Source organism: Pseudophryne corroboree, chromosome 2 (genome assembly GCF_028390025.1).
Source record: "Pseudophryne corroboree isolate aPseCor3 chromosome 2, aPseCor3.hap2, whole genome shotgun sequence".
In the NCBI taxonomy this organism is placed as follows: domain Eukaryota; kingdom Metazoa; phylum Chordata; class Amphibia; order Anura; family Myobatrachidae; genus Pseudophryne; species Pseudophryne corroboree.
The window spans coordinates 635,524,882-635,547,673 of record NC_086445.1 but is presented as its reverse complement, the minus strand read 5'-3'; the positions used below and the strand labels follow the sequence as shown (position 1 = coordinate 635,547,673).

Sequence of the window (22,792 nt, the reverse complement as noted above, 5' to 3'; positions counted from 1 at the left end):
AATAAATATATAAAATGAACACATCAAAATGGTGGTAATAAAATAACCATTGAGGGCTGGATTCAGAGATTTATGCAGATGCCTTCACAGCTGTGTTACCATACGCAGTGGCTGTGTGAAAATATCCAAATGACGCATCTGCCAGGATTTGTACTAAGACACCCACTGGAGGCAACTGAGATCTGCCCCTTGTGTACTAAGATGCAACCATCGGGCACACATCGCATGATCATTAACCTTCTGAGTTCCCTGGCCGATGGTCGCACAGCAGCCATGTTTGCGGCCTATGGGGGCGCAGTGGCAAGCTGTGACACACCCCTGAAACAACACGCCTGCATTTGGGTCTCCACTCCCCCCCCCCCCAAAATACCTTCCACAAATGATCCCCGCCTGCCAATCACTTTGAAAATAAATCCTCACTGCGGCCGCTGTTGCAAGACCATCTCGGCACAAGCACAGCGCAACTCAGATGCACATGCAGTAGCAAAAAAAAATTGCTCCACTGCGTACAACATCGACATTGCGTCCATCTCTGAATCAGGTGAATCAACCTAAGTGAAGTTCTTAATAAAAACACCTAAAGTCTATTAAATGTATTTAACAATATAGGACTGCTAACATTACACAATTAGATTTGGGCGGTTCCAAAATACAGTATGTAGCAGTAAAAGGGAATTGCAAGAGCTGTAAGAACAAGAGGAGACAATCTTCTGAAAATGGGAAGAAATATTATTTATGTTGCATTGACAGAGCTATGCTTTAAAGTTTATTGGTCATATTTTTAAAGCATATTTATAAATACAAACATGTGCTATATTTCCACAGCTGTAACAGGATGTTCTGAAGTTTATCTTGCTCAATTATTTCGGTCCTTGCAGTATCCAAAATCTGTGTTTGTGATGGTCCCGACAATAGATCTGTCCACTTCACAAGTCAAACCAATTTCACATGGGCAGTAATAGTAGACTCCATAAAGATGCTAAAGAGAAAGATGCAATAATGTTATTGAAAAATATGAAACAAATGATCTATCACATTTTATTCTCATAGGGAAATGCAGGGGCGGTTTTAAGTTGCCCGAAACTCCCTCAGCAGCTCAAATCACAATATTATATAGGGCCATAATCAGGTCTGTTAGCAAATCAAAAAAGCACACTAATGGGTAAAACCATGTTGCACTGCAGGTGGGGCAGATGTAACATGTGCAGAGGGAGAGTTAGATTTGGGTGGGGTGTGTTCAAACTGAAATATGAATTCCAGTGTAAAAATAAAGCATCCAGTATTTACCCTGCACAGAAACAGTATAACCCACCCAAATCTAACTCTCTCTGTAAATGTTATATCTGCCCCCCCTGCAGTGCAGCATGGTTTTGCCCATTAGTGTGCTTTTTTGGTCTGCTAACAGACCTGAATAACCCTCATAATACAATTTTACTATAGCTGCAGTCACAACATGCAGTATAAGCGGCGATACACAGCTGCTCTGCATGCCTGGTGGCAGCAGTTTTTCCTACCAAGTCTGCAGTGTGTGGATCTGAGTGCTCAATCGGTGTGCTGGATCGGTGTGCTGGACCAGAGACCTGACAGCAGCTGCCAGCAAGAGGAGACAGGCATCTTAACATGAGGTGGGCAAAATGTGTGAATAATATTTCAGTTGTGTCTTGTACTGGAAATACTATATATGCATATTTATTTTATCCTTTTATGACTACGTTATTTATATGACATAAGCGAGTTTGATACAGAAATGTAACTTTTTTTAAATTTCCCTACAGCCTATATTATAGACCAGTGCAGAGCCGGCCCTAGGCATAGGCAAACTAGACAAATGCCTAGGGCATTTGGAATGCCTAGGTGCACAAGCAGCTTCTGCTGATTAAAATGATATGTGGCATGCCCATATTCTGTGTGTGACTGTGGCTGTATTTGCATACGACTGGAAATCACTGTAACATAGCATTTTGTATGCAGATACACATAGCAATGCAAATAAGACGCGTTTACGGCAAAAAAAATGCACCTGACATTAGAGGAGCTGGCCGGGAGCTGCCAGCGGACTCACATCAGGCTTCTCCTGCTGCATGGCGTATTAAGGCAAGATGTATGAGGACACATCTGTATCCAAGCAGAGTCACAGTGTTAGCGGCAGTGTGAGTGCTGTGAGCAGGTGGGTTAGTTGTGCAATAGTATTCGGCATATGTGTGTAATTATGTGTATAAGGACATTATTAATTTGTAGCCAGGGACGTGCAGTCAGGGGAGGCAGTGCCTCCCCTGTCATTAATGATTCAAATAATATAAAGAAGACACTTATGACACATATTCTGTGTCATAAGTAATTTCTTTATATTATTCTGACCATTTTAATGCTGTAATGTAGTTTGGGAGGCACTGCTAGCAGTGCCTCCCGTTATCAATAGGAACAGGTTAAAGTGGGGAGAGGGGGGGGCAAGCACTGGGCTGTAAAAGCCCATTAAAAACCAGAGGGGAAGCGGCACTTATACAAGTGCCTCGTTGACAGGGAAAACCCGCCCCTGTCAACGAGGCAGATGTGATTGGACAGCGGATCCAGCGCTGGATCCGCTGGTCCAATCACCCATACGCAGCGGGGTGAAACAACGGTGGGTCCCGGCGCTACTGTGGAACTGTGACTACAGTAGCGCGGCGGGATGAAGAGGCAGCGGGAGCCGGCATTAGTAATGAAGCTGCCTGTCACTAGCGCAGCGTCAGCTTCAGAGGAACCCTTGAGCTGGAGAGCGTGCGGCAGCGGCGTCCAGCGCTTACCGCTCCTTCCTTCTCCTCTGTCCTCCTGTCCTAGCCAGCAGCATCACCGGCATTTATACTTTCCCGGACCAGGGCCAAGGTGAGAGAGGGGGGCAGTAGGGCTGAGTGGGAAGTAATTGGGCAACTCAACCCCAGATCACTTGGGCTGCAGGGCAGGGACAGGGAGGAGATATATTGTATGTATATATATATATATATATATATATATATATAAAAATAATGTGCCTCCCCAGCCAGTGACCTCACCGCACGCCACTGTTTGTAGCATATGTGTAAGGGGCATTATGTGTGTCATTATGTGTATAAGGGCATTAATAATGTGGGGCATATGTGTAAGGGACATTGGGGCATATGTATTAACCTGGAGAAGGCATAAGGAAGTGATAAACCAGTGATAGATGCAAGGTGAAAAACACACCAGCCAATCGGCTCCAATATGCAAATCGACAGTTAGGAGATGATTGGCTGGTGGGTGTATCACCTTGCATTTATCACTGGTTTATCACTTCCTTCTCCAGGTTAATACATCTGCCTCAGTATGTGTATAAGGGCATTAATAAAGGTTGGCATAATGTGTGCATTATGTTTATAAGGACATAATTAATGTGTGTCAAATGTGTGAAGGGCATTACTGTGTGGTACATGTATAAATGCATTACTAATGTGTGGCATTATGTGTATAAGGTGCTCTACTGTGTGGCATAACATATAAAAAATACCACTACTGTGTGATCTAATGTGAATAAAGAGCAATATGGTGGGATGTAATGTGAATAAGGGACAATACTTTGAGGACTAGCATATTATTAACGTAAAGTGGTACTACTGTGTGATGTAACGTTAATAAGGGACACTATCACATGATATAATGTAAATAAAGTTGCACTACTGTGTGGTTTAATTTGAACTGGGGGTACTATTGTGTGGTCATGCCCCTTCCCAGCAAAAACACGCCCCATTTTGGCCTGGGCACCGAATATGCGCACTGTTTCTATTTAAAATATAGGGGGTAGGAGAAACCAAAATGAGAACTGCAATGGGTGATGGTGATGGGAAAGGGGTTGATAATGCTGATTTATATACAGGAATGAAAAGCTATACCTTATACACACTTTAAATACACTTTACCATGGAGCCGATGCGGGAGCTAAACTTAATACACACTCTACGCACCTTTTATGCTGTTAGCGTACAGAGTCCTGTACCATGTACGGACTTTGCGTACAAACGCCGCGCTGACGGTACAAGGTACACACAGCGCGTACACACCCAATGAATACACTTTAAACCTTATGGAGCAATTCAGTGCGATGCTATTACACTTTAAACCTTAGCTGGGAAAGAAAGACACGACACCAGTCTGTAGTTAAACCACTGGGTTCCGACACCACAGTGTATTATTGCTGAAAGGGGGTTACAATATAAACAATACAATACAACAGAATAATGGCTACATTCAATGGTACATACGTGATTGGATTCGCCGCGCTATCCGGTCCGGTCCTCGGTCATCTAATAGATAACTTTGTGAGTCTTGTGTCTGACCAGGCCTGCTGCAGGCTCTCTTTATACAATTCATCCAAAACATAACACAAATGGATACTGTAATCTCTTTGTCCATTGGACACAGGGATGGTCATTTACAGTACAGGAGAGGTCATAGGTCGGTTTGAATAGGTAGGCGATGTCTGTTCCAACTGCTCTTGTGGGTGGTCTCCTCTGGATTCCCGACGCATACATAATGTACAGTAAATACAGTTTATATCTATATTCTGCTCCTGCACATAACTATCCGCAGGAACATGCGATCTTTCTCAAACCAACACCGGAATGTTACCCTTAAAATACCCTACAGCTGGATACCAAACACCACCTTATAACCTTGTTCTGTCCCCTCCTATCCTGTAAAGGTGAATCCCTTTGTTCTGTTACCATTTAAACTGCTGTAACTTTCTGATGTGGTGCAGGGAGACTATGTGTACATTGTGCACTATTTGGATTAAATATGTAATGTATTTTGATAGCTTTCCATGCGTTCACAAACTCTACCGTAAATACTCATACCACGCTCTAATGCGCAGGACCGCGGGAGCGACCATACGCAAATTGTGGATATGTGCACGGACGGCAGAACAAGTACACGCGCGGAGGCCATCTGTGTGTAGTTTGTACGTGATGTGTGTACTGCAATATTTTTCGACTTTGACAGTCCACCCTTTGGCAGTCACCAATAACTGCCACTATCTAATCACTAAACAGAAAAATATCTATACAATATATACAGAAGCTTTGATGACCGGGGAGAGTTGTAGGTGGGAAATGTATGACCTAGTGGGATAGTACAAAGCATGTATGTATGAATCCATGTCTGAGGGGCATGTATCATCGTGCTGTATATGTTATAAATAAGCTTCGAGGTACTGCGAAGTATACATTAAATCCTTCTCATCCCGTACTAAGGGTCTGTAAATGGGCCAACAAACACTACCGAGCTCTTTTCGGCTTCTTGTTCCAACAAATGGGGTGCACATTTAGTTGATGATACATGGAGGGGGAACATATGTGAGTGCTAGTATATGTGGATATCACCTGTTGGCTATGTGTGCTGTTAACTGGAGGTTGCAGAGATGAAGATAAGACACATATCTAAAATACATTCACATAAACATTTTGGGTAGGGCTGATGTCTTTTCCGGATGGATGTATCTGGGCAGAGGGGGAAACAAAAGAAAAACGGGTGAAAGAAACAGGCCATGAAATTAATTTGCAATCCTTATCATAACACTGTCTGTATGGATGGGTCATAAATTAAATCTGCTGCTATAACAGCGCCCTCGCTCCTTAGACTCATCAACTTTGTGCCGTGCTTGCGCCGCGTCAGAATTCGAACACACCTAAATATCAAACCAATAATTATGACAACTCCCAGGATACAAAGGAGAAGCTTCCCTACACTCATAATGACATTTTGAGCCCACTCTCCTAACCCTGAGAACCAATTTTGTGGGTTCAGCCATGAGACCAAGCCGGTCAGTTCATTACTCACAGTCGCTAAGGTAAGGTTGTGCTTCCTCCTGAACTCCCACTTCAACTGCAAGATATCGTCCATCTTTTGATCGACGCTCACCGTGGGGTCGTCAGTACTGTTCGTAATATACGTACAGCACTTCACACCATATTGAGTTGCCAGAGTAACACAGTACCCACCTGTCATGGCTGTGATATAATTAAGGACCATCCTGTGCTGAATCAGTTCCTTCTTGTAAGCTTGTAACTGCCTTCCCGTATACCTGAAGGTGTCGTCATACATCTCAGTGATATTATCTATCAAGTTCGCTAGCGCATGGATATACCTATAATTTATAATTCCTCTGGCAGTATGAGTGATGTCTAATGCGAGAAGGAATTGAATCCCGGTGGATTCGTGGATTAAATCAGAGACTGCGTGCTCTGTCCTATCTATGAGGTGTCTCTTGATGATGTGTTCATAGTGAGTATGAGTATAAGGAGCCTGAGCACTGCGGTGAACGTCTTTAATCTTATCATGGGTTATGGTCATGACCTCTGGCAGTACTCTCCCAATAAAACACAACCCCTCTGAGCTCGGGGCAAGCCACTTGTACCCCTTCCTCCCACATATGAAATATGCATCATCTGGGAGAACATAGGGGACAAAATATAACCTCACCATATTACAAACTTTCCAAGTGAAGAAACCAATCCCTAGTTCTCCCATCTGCTCAGTAAAAGTATCGGGCTGGATGATATGAGCACAATACCCTGGCGATACTTTTCCAACCCACATGGTCTTGCTTCCACGAGTATACCTATACCGAAAATACCTCCCACTGTTGGCTATTTGGCGTACATGTTCAGAGTCTATGGGTATCCTATCAGCTCTGTGTGAAAAGGTCATTGTCTGGTTATTCCACGTCACTTCCCAATTTCCCGGTTTTTGGTAATTGGAAATATTAAAACACAATAAGGACCTGTCTACATGATACTGGTGGAGCTTCAAACTAGGGGGCCTAGAGATATTGAATTTCTTGTCCACCGGTCTCCCACCCCATAATTCGAGTACCTCATCTATTGCTAAAGGGTACGGTACTAATCCTGACTTGCTCTGACCTTGAGGTACCTGTGAGCACACCCAGCATTGTCTGGTTTAAGACCTTACCCACTAGTGAGTGGTAATCACTCAACGGATGACGGTCCATGTCGATATTAAGGTTGAACTGACATCTCTGGATGCACCCATCCTCAACTATATTCTCACAATTCCTACAAATACAATATTCATCAGACAATAACCCCTCACAGTGCCTCTGGGCTCCCTGACTACCAGAGCGCTTACTGATGCCAGCCTTTACTAAAGTGATGCGCTGATCCTGAGATCCTACAAATTCATACTTGCCATCAGAACCCATTCCAGATCCCTGCTCGACCTCTCTGGGACCCTCACCAAAACAAACTGTCTTTATCAAAACCAGAATTACTAACAGAACCCGAAACTCAGTCTCTTGTGATCGATCCATTTCGTTAGGGGAAAGGAGGAAAATAAGAAGGAGAAAAGAAAGGAAAAATGCAGGGGGAGGTGAAAAAAGAAAGTGGTACGACAACCGTTCTAGCTCTTGTTACTCTCTGTGCTCAGATGCCTTTCAACAGTCCTGCCTCTCAACTTTCCCGGAACAGACACTCCAGTGATACGAGATTCTCTACACTCTGCTCTTTGTCACGAGTTCTCTCCGGGTCAGCGACCTTCTTGCAGTGGGACGAGTGGATCCAAGTCTCTCTTTCGGCGACCTTCAATGCTGTTGTGCTGGTTAACAAGACTTGATATGGTCCTTCCCACCTGTCTATGAGGCAACCTGAGCGTAAGATATTTCGAATCATCACATAATCCCCAGGTTCAATGTCATGACAATTACTGTTCGGTAGGTCAGGAATCACCAGCTTTAAATTTCTTTGTTGATTTCTCAGCTGCTGGCTCATCCCAACCAAATATTTCACAGTCACTTCATTATTACATTTCAAATCATCCTGGGGGTCTATCATTACATGAGGTTGTCGACCCAAAAGAATTTCAAAGGGTGATAGGTTAAGGGGAGACCTGGGAGTGGTTCTGATGCTGTACAATACTAGTGGCAAAGCTTCTGGCCACGACAATCCAGTTTCAGCCATTAATTTGCTCAGCTTGTTCTTAATAGTGCTATTCACTCTCTCCACCTTTGCACTCGCCTGTGGACGGTACGGAGTATGCAGCTTGCTATTAATTCCCATCAGCTTGCACATGACCTGAAAGACTTCACCTGTAAAATGGGTACCCCTATCACTTTCAATTATTCTAGGGTTACCATATCTACACACAAATTCCTGCACAATTTTCTTTGCAGTGAACGTAGCAGTATTTGTGGCAGCAGGGAACGCTTCTACCCAGTCGGAAAATACATCGATACAAACTAACACATATTTTAAATTCCTACAGGGTGGTAACTGTATGAAATCGATTTGTATTACCTGAAAAGGTCCGTCTGTCGGAGGGATATGGGATGGCTCTGTTGGTATTGACTTTCCAATATTCTTCCTCAAGCAAGTAAAACATGTCATTGCTCTCTTACCTGCACGAGAAGAGAATCCTGGCGCACACCAGTAGGCTCTCACCAGCTTACACATACCCTCTTTACCCAGATGAGTCAGACGTGTGCCGCCTCAGCTAGGCTTGGAAGAGATGCTCTGGGGGCTACTGGCTTACCGTGTCCACCTGTCCAAAGTCCTGAGGACTCCTGGCCATACCCCTTTGACCTACAGACTGCCTTTTCCTGTAAAGAACACAAATCTTGCATTTCAATGCGTTTAACTGTTGTGTTTTATCAGTTGTGTGAAGTAAACTGTCTGTGGAAAGCGAAAAGAGAGGGGAAATAATAAAAAGAAAATTTGTCAGATTTGCGTTCACCATCAGGCTGTCACAACATCATGCATATTGGTGTCTATGCACAGTCTCCCTTCACCAGTATTCTCATTCTCCACCCTTTGTGCATGACCAGGCACACTGCATAAAATAAGAATTTACTTACCGATAATTCTATTTCTCGTAGTCCGTAGTGGATGCTGGGAACTCCGTAAGGACCATGGGGAATAGCGGCTCCGCAGGAGACTGGGCACATCTAAAGAAAGCTTTAGGACTATCTGGTGTGCACTGGCTCCTCCCCCTATGACCCCCCTCCAAGCCTCAGTTAGGATACTGTGCCCGGACGAGCGTACACAATAAGGAAGGATTTTGAATCCCGGGTAAGACTCATACCAGCCACACCAATCACACCGTACAACTTGTGATATGAAACCCAGTTAACAGCATGATAACAGAGGAGCCTCTGAATAGATGGCTCACAACAAGAACCCGATTAGTTAACAATAACTATGTACAAGTATTGCAGACAATCCGCACTTGGGATGGGCGCCCAGCATCCACTACGGACTACGAGAAATAGAATTATCGGTAAGTAAATTCTTATTTTCTCTGACGTCCTAGTGGATGCTGGGAACTCCGTAAGGACCATGGGGATTATACCAAAGCTCCCAAACGGGCGGGAGAGTGCGGATGACTCTGCAGCACTGAATGAGAGAACTCCAGGTCCTCCTCAGCCAGGGTATCAAATTCGTAGAATTTTGCAAACGTGTTTGCCCCTGACCAAGTAGCTGCTCGGCAAAGTTGTAAAGCCGAGACCCCTCGGGCAGCCGCCCAAGATGAGCCCACCGCCCTTGTGGAATGGGCTTTTATTGATTTAGGCTGCGGTAATCCTACCGCAGAATGCGCCAGCTGAATAGTGCTACAAATCCAGCGCGCAATAGACTGCTTAGAAGCAGGAGCACCCAGCTGGTTGGGTGCCATCAGGATAAACAGCGAGTCAGTTTTCCTGACTCCAGCCGTCCTGGAAAAATAAAATTTTCAGGGCCCTGACTACGTCCAGCAACTTGGAATCCTCCAAGTCCCCAGTAGCCGCAGGCACCACAATAGGTTGGTTCAAGTGAAAACCTGAGACCACCTTCGGGAGAAACTGAGAACGAGTCCTCAACTCTGCCCTATCCATATAGAAAATCAGATAAGGCCTTTTACATGACAAAGCCGCCAATTCTGACACACGCCTGGCCAAGGCCAAGGCCAACAGCATGACCACTTTCCACGCGAGATACTTTAGCTCCATGGTTTTAAGTGGCTCAACCAATGCGACTTTAGGAAATCCAACACCACGTTGAGATCCAAAAAGTGCCACAGGAGGCACAAAAGGAGGCTGAATATGTAGTACTCCTTTAACCAAAGTCTGAACTTCAGGCAGTGAAGCCAGTTCTTTCTGGAAGAAAATCGACAGAGCCGAAATCTGGACCTTGATGGACCCCAGTTTGAGGCCCAAACGTCACCCCTGCTTGCAGGAAGTGCAGGAATCGACATAGTTGAAATTCCTCCGTCGGGGCCTTCATGGCCTCCCACCAAGCAACAAATTTTCGCCAAACGCGGCGATAATGTCTTGCGGTGACATCCTTCCTGGCAATGATCAGGGTAGGGATGACTTCCTTCGGAATACCCTTTTCCTTTAGGATCCGGTGTTCTACCGCCATGCCGTCAAACGCAGCCGCGGTAAGTCTTGGAACAGACAGGGTCCCTGCTGCAGCAGGTCTTGTCTGAGCGGCAGAGGCCAAGGGTCCTCTGCCAGCATCTCTTGAAGTTCCGGGTACCAAGCTCTTCATGGCCAATCCGGAACCCCGAGTATGGTTTTCACTCCTCGCCTTCTTATTATTCTCAGTACCTTGGGTATGAGAGGTAGAGGAGGAGACACATAAACCGACTGGTACACCCACGGTGTCACTAGAGTGTCCCCAGCGATCGCCTGAGGGTCCCTTGACCTGGCGCAATATCTTTTCAACTTCTTGTTGAGGAGGGACGCCATCATGTCCACCCGTGGTCATTCCCAACGGTTTACCCGCATTTGGAAAACTTCTGGATGAAGTCCCCATTCTCCTGGGTGTAGGTCGCCCATCGGAGAATCCTTGTGGCTTCTGCCATCGTCATCCTGCTTCTTGTGCCGCCCTGTCTGTTTACATGGGCGACCGCCGTGATGTCGTCTGATTGGATCAGTACCGGCTGGTTCTGAAGCAGGGGCCTTGCTTGGCTTAGGGCATTGTAAATGGCCCTTAGCTGCAGAATATTTATGTGAAGCGAAATCTCCTTGGAAATTTCTTCCCTGTGTGACTGCACCCCAGCCCCGAAGGCTGGCATCCGTGGTCACCAGGACCCAGTCCTGTATTCCGAATCTGCGGCCCTCTAGTAGATGAGCCCTGTGCAGCCACCACAGCAGCGACACCCTGTTTCTTGCTGACAGGGTTATCCGCTGTTGTATCTGTAGATGGGACCCGGACCATTAGTCCCACAGGTCCCACTGGAACGTCCTTGCGTGGAGTCTTCCGAATGGAATTATGCTTCGTACGAAGCTACCATTTTTCCCAGGACTCGTGTGCATTGATGTACCGACACCTGTCCTGGTTTTAGGATGTCTCTGACTAGAGATGACAACTCCTCGGCTTTTTCCACTGGAAGAAATACTCTTTTCTGGTCTGCGTTCAGAAACATTCCCAGGAACAGAAGACGTGTCGTCGGGACCAGCTGTGACTTTGGAATATTGAGAATCCAGTCGTGCTGTTGTAGCACTTCCCGAGAGAGTGCTACCCCCACTACCAACTGTTCTTTGGACCTCGCCTTTATCAGGAGATCGTCCAAGTACGGGATAATAAAAACGTCCTTCTTGCGAAGGAGTATCATCACTTCGGCCATTACCTAGGTAAAGACCTTCGGTGCCGTGGACAACTCCAACGGCCGCGTCTGGAACTGATATTGACAGTCATTTACCACATATCTGAGGTACTCCTGGTGAGGGGGGTAAATGGGGACATGCAGGTACGCATCCTTGATGTCCAGGGAGACCCTGTAATCCCCCTCGTCCAGGCTCGTAATAACCGCCCTGAGCGATTCCATCTTGAACTTGCATCTTCTGATATAAAAGTTCAAGTATTTTAATTTCAAGATGGGTCTCACCGAACCGTTGCGGTACCACAACCACTGTGGAATAGTAACCCCTTCCTTGCTGAAGGAGGGGCACCTTGACAATCACTTGTTGTGATTATAGTGTTGAATATCCACCAACACCATCTCCCTGGCAGAGGGAGGTGCCGGTAAGGCAGATTTTAGGAAACGGCGGGGGGAAGAACGTCTCGAACTCCAGCCTGTACCCCTGAGATACTACTTGAAGGACCCAGGGATCCATGTGAGAGAGCCCACTGTCCGCTGAAATATCTGAGACGGGCCCCCACCGTACCCGGGTCCGCCTGAGCAGCCCCAGCACCATGCTGTGGACCTACCGGACGCAGGGAGGACTTCTGCTCTTGGGAACTAGCTGTGTGTTGCAGCTTTTTCCTCTACCTTTGCCTCTCGGCAGAAAGGATGAGCCTCTAGCCCTCTTGCTTTTCTGGGGCTGAAAGGACTGTACTTGATGATACGGTGCTTTCTTTTGTTGTGGGGTAGCCTGTGGCAAAAAAATCAATTTCCCAGCAGTAGCTGTGGAAACGAGGTCTGAAAAACTATCCCCAAACAGTTTTACCCCCTTATAGGGCAACTCCCATGTGCCTGACCATTGCCAAGTCCATAACCCCCGTCTGGCGGCAATAGACCTAGCGCTTATTTTTGATGCCAGCCGGCAAATATCCCTCTGTGCATCACGCATGTATAAGACCACGTCTTTTATATGCTCTATTTTCAGCAAAATATTGTCCCTATCCATAGTTATTTTCCGACAGGGAATCTGACCACGCAGCGGGAGCACTGCACATCCATGCCGAAGCAACGGCTGGTCGCAATATAATGCCCTAGTGTGTGACCATATCTTATAGGGTAATCTCCTGCTTTCTATCAGCAGGTTCCTTCAGGGCGGCCGTACCCGGAGACGGTAGTGCCACCTTTTCTGATAAGCGTGTAAGCGCTGTATCTACCCTATGGGGTGTTTCCCCGCGTGACCTATCCTCTGGCGGGAAAGGGTACGCTGCCAATAACCGTTGTAGAAATTACCAATTTCTTACCGGGGGAAGACCACTCTTCCTCACACACCTCATTTAATTTCTCAGATGCAGGAAAAACTACTAATAGTTTTCTCTCACCAAACACAATACCCTTTTATGTGGTACCTGGGGTATAATCATAAATGTGTAATACATTTTTCATTGCCTCAATCCTGTAACGGGTGGACCTATTTGGAGGGTACACCAGTCTCATCGATGTCGACACTGGAGTCAGTATCCGTGTCGACATCTGTGTCTGTTATCTGAGGTAGCGGGCGATTTTAGAGCCCCCCATGACATTTGAGACTCTGGAACAGGCACAAGCTGAGTAGCCGGCTGTTCCGTGTCGTCGACCTTTTATGTAAGGAGTTGACACTTTCACGTAATCCTTCCATAAGTTCAACCACACCGGTGTCGACCCCGCAGGGGGTGACAACATATTTACAGGCATTCGCTCCGCCTCCACCTCATTATCCTCCACATACCTGTCGACACAGCCGTACCGACACACAGCACACACACAGGGAATGCTCTGATAGAGGACAGGACCCCACAAAGCCCTTTGGGGAGACAGAGGGAGAGTATGCCAGCACACACCAGGGCGCTATATATCACAGGGATAGCACCTATAAAAAAGTGTTTTTCCTTATAGCTGCATATATATTGTATACTGCGCCTAAATTGTGCCCCCCCCCCTCTCTTTTTAACCCTTTCTGTAGTGTATTAAGTGCAGGGGAGAGCCAGGGAGCTTCCCTCCAACGGAACTGTGAGGGAAAAATGGCACCAGTGTGCTGAAGGAGATAGCTCCGCCCCTTTTTCGCTGACTTTTCTCCCGCATTTTTATGGATTCTGGCAGGGGTTAATGTACATCCATATAGCCCTGGGGGTTATATGTGATGTATTTTTGCCAGCCAAGGTGTTAATATTGCTGCTCAGGGCGCCCCCCCCAGCGCCCTGCACCCATCAGTGACCGCAGTGTGAGGTGTGCATGAGGAGCAATGGCGCACAGCTGCAGTGCTGTGCACTACCTTGATGAAGACTGATGTCTTCTGCCGCCGATTTTCCGGACCTCTTTCTGGCTCTGTAAGGGGGCCGGCGGCGCGGCTCTGGGACCGGACTCCGAGGATGGGCCTGTGTTCGATCCCTCTGGAGCTAATGGTGTCCAGTAGCCTAAGAAGCCCAAGCTGGCTGCAAGCAGGCAGGTTCGCTTCTTCTCCCCTTAGTCCCTCGATGCAGTGAGCCTGTTGCCAGCAGGTCTCACTGAAAATAAAAAACCTAAAACTAACTTTTATCTAAGAAGCTCAGGAGAGCCCCCTAGATTGCACCCTGCTCGGTCGGGCACAAAAATCTAACTGAGGCTTGGAGGGGGGTCATAGGGGGAGGAGCCAGTGCACACCAGATAGTCCTAAAGCTTTCTTTAGATGTGCCCAGTCTCCTGCGGAGCCGCTATTCCCCATGGTCCTTACGGAGTTCCCAGCATCCACTAGGACGTCAGAGAAATACTGCTGTCCTTATGTCCTTATGCTGGTGAGATATACTGGATTTGGGCAGAGCTCTGAAAGACCGAGTAGGCATGTGGTGTTTGAACTGTAATCCTGTCGGTGAACGTAAGAGATGAAGAGGAAACTTTGAAGACAAATCTCATAGAATTTAGTAACAGATAAGTTTGTAGAGGTAAAAATAAGAATTTACTTACCGATAATTCTATTTCTCGTAGTCCGTAGTGGATGCTGGGGACTCCGTAAGGACCATGGGGAATAGCGGCTCCGCAGGAGACTGGGCACAAAAGTAAAGCTTTAGAACTACCTGGTGTGCACTGGCTCCTCCCCCTATGACCCTCCTCCAAGCCTCAGTTAGGATACTGTGCCCGGACGAGCGTACACAATAAGGAAGGATTTTGAATCCCGGGTAAGACTCATACCAGCCACACCAATCACACCGTACAACTCGTGATCTAAACCCAGTTAACAGCATGATAACAGAGGAGCCTCTAGAAAAGATGGCTCACTACAGCAATAACCCGATTTTTTGGTAACAATAACTATGTACCAGTATTGCAGACAATCCGCACTTGGGATGGGCGCCCAGCATCCACTACGGACTACGAGAAATAGAATTATCGGTAAGTAAATTCTTATTTTCTCTAACGTCCTAAGTGGATGCTGGGGACTCCGTAAGGACCATGGGGATTATACCAAAGCTCCCAAACGGGCGGGAGAGTGCGGATGACTCTGCAGCACCAAATGAGAGAACTCCAGGTCCTCCTCAGCCAGGGTATCAATTTTGTAGAATTTTACAAACGTATTTGCTCCTGACCAAGTAGCTGCTCGGCAAAGTTGTAAAGCCGAGACCCCTCGGGCAGCCGCCCAAGATGAGCCCATCTTCCTTGTGGAGTGGGCATTTACAGATTTTTGGCTGTGGCAGGCCTGCCACAGAATGTGCAAGCTGAATTGTACTACAAATCCAACGAGCAATAGTCTGCTTAGAAGCAGGAGCACCCAGCTTGTTGGGTGCATACAGGATAAACAGCGAGTCAGATTTTCTGACTCCAGCCGTCCAGGAAACATATATTTTCAGGGCCGTGATAACGTCTAGCAACTTGGAGTCCTCCAAGTCCCTAGTAGCCGCAGGCACCACAATAGGTTAGTTCAGGTGAAACGCTGAAACCACCTTAGGGAGAAACTGAGGACGAGTCCTCAATTCCGCCCTGTCCGAATGGAAAATCAGATAAGGGCTTTTACAGGATAAAGCCGCCAATTCTGACACGCGCCTGGCCCAGGCCAGGGCCAACAGCATGACCACTTTCCATGTGAGATATTTTAACTCCACAGATTTAAGTGGTTCAAACCAATGTGACTTTTGGAACCCAAAAACTACATTGAGATCTCAAGGTGCTACTGGAGGCACAAAAGGAGGCTGTATATGCAGTACCCCTTTTACAACGTCTGAACTTCAGGGACTGAAGCTAGTTCTTTTTGGAAGAAAATTGACAGGGCCGAAATTTGAACCTTAATGGACCCCAATTTCAGGCCCATAGACACTCCTGTGTGCAGGAAATGTAGGAATCGACCCAGTTGAATTTCCTCCGTCGGGCCTTACTGGCCTCGCACCACGCAACATATTTTCGCCAAATGCGGTGATAATGTTTTGCGGTTACATCCTTCCTGGCTTTGATCAGGATAGGGATGACTTCATCCGGAATGCCTTTTTTCCTTCAGGATCCGGCGTTCAACCGCCATGCCGTCAAACGCAGCAGCGGTAAGTCTTGGAACAGACAGGGTCCTTGCTGGAGCAGGTCCCTTCTTAGAGGTAGAGGCCACGGATCCTCCGTGAGCATCTCTTGAAGTTACGGTTACCAAGTCCTTCTTGGCCAATCCGGAGCCACGAATATAGTGCTTACTCCTCTCCATCTTATCAATCTCAGTACCTTGGGTATGAGAGGCAGATGAGGGAACACATACACTGACTGGTACACCCACGGTGTTACCAGAGCGTCTACAGCTATTGCCTGAGGGTCCCTTGACCTGGCGCAATACCTGTCGAGTTTTTCCCAACGGTTTATAATCATGTGGAAGACTTCTGGGTGAAGTCCCCACTCTCCCGGGTGGAGGTCGTGTCTGCTGAGGAAGTCTGCTTCCCAGTTGTCCACTCCCGGAATAGCTGACAGTGCTATCACATGATTTTCCGCCCAGCGAAGAATCCTTGCAGCTTCTGCCATTGCCCTCCTGCTTCTTGTGCCACCCTGTCTGTTTACGTGGGTGACTGCCGTGATGTTGTCCGACTGGATCAACACCGGCTGACCTTGAAGCAGAGGTCTTGCTAAGCTTAGAGCATTGTAAATGGCCCTTAGCTTCAGGATATTTATGTGAAGTGATGTCTCCAGGCTTGACCATAAGCCCTGGAAATTCCTTCCCTGTGCGACTGCTCCCCAGCCTCGCAGGCTGGCATCCGTGTTCACCAGGACCCAGTCCTGAATGCCGAATCTGCGGCCCTCTAGAAGATGAGCACTCTGCAACCAACACAGGAGGGACACCCTTGTTCTTGGTGACAGGGTTATCCGCTGATGCATCTGAAGATGCGACCCGTCCATTTGTCCAGCAGGTCCCACTGGAAAGTTCTTGCGTGGAATCTGCCGAATGGGATTGCTTCGTAGGAAGCCACCATTTTACCCAGAACCCTTGTGCATTGATGCACTGAGACTTGGCTCGGTTTTAGGAGGTTCCTGACTAGCTCGGATAACTCCCTGGCTTTCTCCTCCGGGAGAAACACCTTTTTCTGGACTGTGTCCAGGATCATCCCTAGGAACAGAAGACGAGTCGTCGGAACCAGCTGCGATTTTGGAATATTGAGAATCCAATCGTGCTGCCGCAACACTACCTGAGATAGTGCTACACCGACCTCCAACTGTTCCCTGGATCTTACCCTTATCAGGGAATCGTCCAAGTAAGGGATAACTAAAATTCCCTTCCTTCGAAGGAATATCATCATTTCGGCCATTACCTTGGTAAAGACCCGGGGTGCCGTGGACCATCCATACGGCAGCGTCTGAACTGATAGTGACAGTTCTGTACCATAAACCTGAGGTACCCTTGGTGAGAAGGGTAAATTTGGACATGAAGGTAAGCATCCTCGATGTCCCGAGACATCATGTAGTCCCCTTCTTCCAGGTTGGCAATCACTGCTCTGAGTGACTCAATCTTGAATTTGAACCTCTGTATGTAAGTGTTCAAAGATTTTAGATTTAGAATCGGTCTCACCGAGCCGTCCGGCTTCGGTACCACAACAGTGTGGAATAATACCCCGTTCCCTGTTGCAGGAGGGGTACCTTGATTATCACCTGCTGGGAATACAGCTTGTGAATGGCTTCCAAAACTGTCTCCCTGTCAGAAGGAGACATCGGTAAAGCCGACTTAGGAAACGGCGAGGGGGAGACGTCTCGAATTCTAATATGTACCCCTGAGATATCACCTGAAGGATCCAGGGGTCTACTTACGAGTGAGCCCACTGCGCGCTGAAATTCATTGAGACGGGCCCCCCACTGTGCCTGATTCTGCTTGTAAAGCCCCAGCGTCATACTGAGGGCTTGGCAGAGGCGGGAAAGGGTTTCTGTTCCTGGGAACTGGCTGATTTCTGCAGCCTTTTTCCTCTCCCTCTGTCACGGGGCAGAAATGAGGAACCTTTTTGCCCGCTTGTCCACGAAAAGACTGCGCCTGATAATACGGCGTCTTCTCATGTTGCTTCCAAATGCCGTTTGAAATCCGCATCACCTGACCACTGTCGTGTCCATAACCCTCTACTGGTAGAAATGGACAACGCACTTAGACTTGATGCCAGTCGGCAAATATTCCGCTGTGCATCACGCATATATAGAAATGCATCTTTTAAATGCTCTATAGGCAAAAATATACTGTCCCTATCTAGGGTATCAATATTTTCAGTCAGGGAATCCGACCACGCCAACCCAGCACTGCACATCCAGGCTGAGGCGATTGCTGGTCGCAGTATAACACCAGTATGTGTGTAAATACATTTTAGGATACCCTCCTGCTTTCTATCAGCAGGATCCTTAAGGGCGGCCATCTCAGGAGAGGGTAGAGCCCTTACAAGCGTGTGAGCGCTTTATCCACCCTAGGGGGTGTTTCCCAACGCACCCTAACCTCTGGCGGGAAAGGATATAATGCCAATAACATTTTAGAAATTATCAGTTGTTATCGGGGGAAACCCACGCATCATCACACACCTCATTTAATTTCTCAGATTCAGGAAAACTACAGGTAGTTTTTCCTCACCGAACATAATACCCCTTTTTGGTGGTACTCGTATTATCAGAAATGTGTAAAACATTTTTCATTGCCTCCATCATGTAACGTGTGGCCCTACTGGAAGTCACATTTGTCTCTTCACCGTCGACACTGGAGTCAGTATCCGTGTCGGCGTCTATATCTGCCATCTGAGGTAACGAGCGCTTTAGAGCCCCTGACGGCCTATGAGACGTCTGGACAGGCACAAGCTGAGTAGCCGGCTGTCTCATGTCAACCACTGTCTTTTATACAGAGCTGACACTGTCACGTAATTCCTTCCAACAGTTCATCCACTCAGGTATCGACCCCCTAGGGGGTGACATCACTATTACAGGCAATCTGCTCCGTCTCCACATCATTTTTCTCCTCATACATGTCGACACAAACGTACCGACATACAGCACACACACAGGGAATGCTCTGATAGAGGACAGGACCCCACTAGCCCTTTGGGGAGACAGAGGGAGAGTTTGCCAGCACACACCAGAGCGCTATATATATACAGGGATAGCCTTATATAAGTGTTTTTCCCCTTATAGCTGCTGTATCTTTAATACTGCGCGTAATTAGTGCCCCCCCTCTCTTTTTTAACCCTTTCTGTAGTGTAGTGACTGCAGGGGAGAGCCAGGGAGCTTCCCTCCAACGGAGCTGTGAGGGAAAATGGCGCCAGTGTGCTGAGGAGATAGGCTCCGCCCCCTTATCGGCGCCCTTATCTCCCGTTTTTCTATGTATTCTGGCAGGGGTTAAATGCATCCATATAGCCCAGGAGCTATATGTGATGCATTTTTTGCCATCCAAGGTGTTTTTATTGCGTCTCAGGGCGCCCCCCCCCCCCCCCAGCGCCCTGCACCCTCAGTGACCGGAGTGTGAAGTGTGCTGAGAGCAATGGCGCACATTTTCTGCCGCCGATTTTCCGGACCTCTTCTGTCTTCTGGCTCTGTAAGGGGGCCGGCGGCGCGGTTCTGGGACCCATCCATGCCTGGGCCTGTGATCGTCCCTCTGGAGCTAATGTCCGGTAGCCTAAGAAGCCCAATCCACTCTGCACGCAGGTGAGTTCGCTTCTTCTCCCCTTAGTCCCTCGATGCAGTGAGCCTGTTGCCAGCAGGTCTCACTGAAAATAAAAAACCTAAAACTAAACTTTTCACTAAGCAGCTCAGGAGAGCCACCTAGTGTGCACCCTTCTCGTTCGGGCACAGTATCCTAACTGAGGCTTGGAGGAGGGTCATAGGGGGAGGAGCCAGTGCACACCAGGTAGTTCTAAAGCTTTACTTTTGTGCCCAGTCTCCTGCGGAGCCGCTATTCCCCATGGTCCTTACGGAGTCCCCAGCATCCACTTAGGACGTTAGAGAAAAAATATTTTACAAAATTTGACATCTGGATTGGGCACTACGGGGGAATGATTCTCTACTCGGTCTGTTCCCTAAAAAAATTCTATGTGTGTTATATCTTTACTGGGACTATCCCAGCCATCAATCCAGTGTCCTATCCATTCTAAGTTCATAGGGAACCCGGTATCTTTGAGATAATTTCCTCTACCTGTGATAGACATGCATCTAAAACAGTGAAATGCAACATTAGTCTTCGTGGGTATCCAACATACTTTGTGCTTCCTGGGCGGGAGCACTCTATATGTATACCATCTCTAACAAAACTTCTGTTAAGTTAATTAGAGGTCACTTCTGCTAGAGAGAGAGGCAAAAGTTTAGAGGCCTCCTGCTAACCCCAGCAAGTTCTGTCAAAAGGGTAAAGTTGCATTTATTCTGTTCTTCCCATTAACCGAATCTGTGTTTTCTATATGGCTCGTGATTCCTTACTATATGTCCCTTGATCCCGTCTATGTGTTTAGTAACATGGCTTGTTTTCTCTGTCTAGGGGTCTATATTGGCTATGTGCTCTACTATACCGACAATCTCTGGCAAAATGCCCTTCCTTCCTACAAGTGTAACATATCCTAGGTCTTTTCTTACTATCAGGGTTTTGGTGTTTAGGCTGATGAGACTTTGGTGTAAGAGCCTGTATACTTTCAATCCTCAGCCTCTCCTCCTGTTGTTTTCTATGCCTAACAATATTCTTGTGGTGTTCAATTGCGCACTCTCTAAGACAAGCTACTGTGACCCCTCTCCAATTAGGCAAAGATGTTTGTACCCTGTCCCTTACCGTCTTATTGAGTCCGTCCATTAGCACAGAGACAGCCACCTCCCTGTAATTCGCATCCTTCCCTGTATCTGATACCCCAATATATCTGTCCATTATTTGCAGGGCCCGATGGAAATATTCAGATGTCATTTCATTTTCCCTCTGTTTTATGGAGAAAATTCTTCTCCACTTAACAGTTGTGGGGAAATACAACTCTAGTTGCATGTTAATTTGCTCTAAGTTCTCCTGATAGTGTTTGTCAGTCATATGACTATCCGACTCTAATCTACAATCAGTGATAAATTTTTGGGTGTCAATAGGGGGTAGGCACGCTTCCAAAAATATCCGCCAGTGTTTGTTTGTCGGTTCATACGCATTACCCAGATCTCTGATAAATTTCTAACATCTGGCTAAATGCTTCCGAGGGTCGGGGAATTCTGAAATGATTGACCGCAGGCCACGGGCAATACATTGCATTATTCCTGGTGAGGACTACTCCCTGACTATCGGTTCCCCCATTGGGAGTTACTATTTCCAAGACAGGGTGTAATTCTTCCATTCCGTTCCTAATCTGTTTACTGTGAGGTGTTGTTGTCTCTGTGCAATGAACTGTCTCACACTTACCGGTAGCTGTGACCTCACCAATTCTTTCATTGGGGAATATTGTTACTGCTCTACCTGGTTGGACAGGCCCCACCTGAGTTCCCTGCAAGGTGACTGCTTGGAGGAGAGCTGCAATTTGGCTGGATCCTTCATCTTCTTGTGACCTATAACCTTGAAAAGACTTCAAAACAGGATACATCTTGCAAAAATTAGGGTTAATACATTGTTTTTGCATACTACTATCATTTACCGATATACTATTGACTGTAGCCATCTCTTCCCCTTCGACCTGTGTCGACAATGGTGTGTTTGTGTTCTCATTCCCGCTAGGTTTTGAACCTGTTTTGCGAATTTGTTCCCTTTGCATATCCCCCTCTTGCTGCCATAAAATTAAACAATCATTATGTCTAATCCTTTTGTTTTCTGGATTTTATCAGACATATCCTTATCCTTAAGTTCTGTAATACCTCTGGTTCAAAGCTGCCCACCCTATGGAATGGTTCCCTATCTTTGTAAGTCATACATACCCATTCATTGCAAAAAGCCTCCGTGTGTGAACCATACTTTTCACACATAATAAACCTTGCTGACCCTCTCGGTCGCAAATCTGACCTTTTCGGTCCCACTTCTTCAGCCTGAACCCTGGCTACTGAACGCCCACTGCTTGTGCAATTGGATCCCATCGCTGACTTTTTGCCAATAAACGCAATCCCCAATGCACACCGCAGATAAACAGTGAAAGACACCTAGCGCTTTCACTCGCTCACGCCCACGTTGGCCAGTACTACCATACACTGTCGATAGCGAAGGCAATGTACCCAACCTAGGGCCCTATCTGACCTATATTTACTGGAAGTTTTTAGGAATAACTTACCCTTTCCAGTAAAGTATCGGTCGTTGGAGATTTTCCTGAGAGAGACCAGCGAAAACTCCCTATAACCTTATACACAAATCACACTTGCGTATGCTCTATACAGCACTACTGATACCGCGGTTTTACACAAAAGCACGTAAAGGGGTATCAAGTTGCGCTATATATATCGCACCCACAAATGCGCAGTCCAATCGCACAGCATATAGGTACTTGCCGTACGACCACGAGTCGTTGTACAAACTGGGACCCTCAGTCCGGAGCGTAAAAACTTTTTACTTCAATACTTCGCAATACAATGCACTATCACGCTCCTCTACAAATCACCTCACGATTTGCGTATTTCAATCTATATTAACGTGAGTCAGCCGCCTCACGCCACCAAGCCTCTACTTACTTGGTGTACCACGGGACCCGATTTCCAGAGTTCAATACGTTCACTCTTACATTCGCTCACTCACATATACTTTGTTTTTCTGTACAGAAAATTTGGATTC

The 22,792-nt window shown here is 46.9% G+C and overlaps 1 protein-coding gene across 1 annotated transcript in view; it reads right to left on the bottom strand.

Annotated features, from left to right (window-relative positions):
* Nucleotides 1-366: 366 nt before the first annotated feature.
* The window catches only part of LOC135051040 (colipase-like), an 89,713-nt gene continuing 67,287 nt past the window's right edge, over nt 367-22,792 (bottom strand). Inside the window, exon 3 of the mRNA XM_063957231.1 lies at nt 367-979. Within this exon, the coding sequence (XP_063813301.1) occupies nt 857-979 (123 nt within the window). The 3' untranslated portion in view covers nt 367-856. The remainder of the gene's footprint in view (nt 980-22,792) is intronic.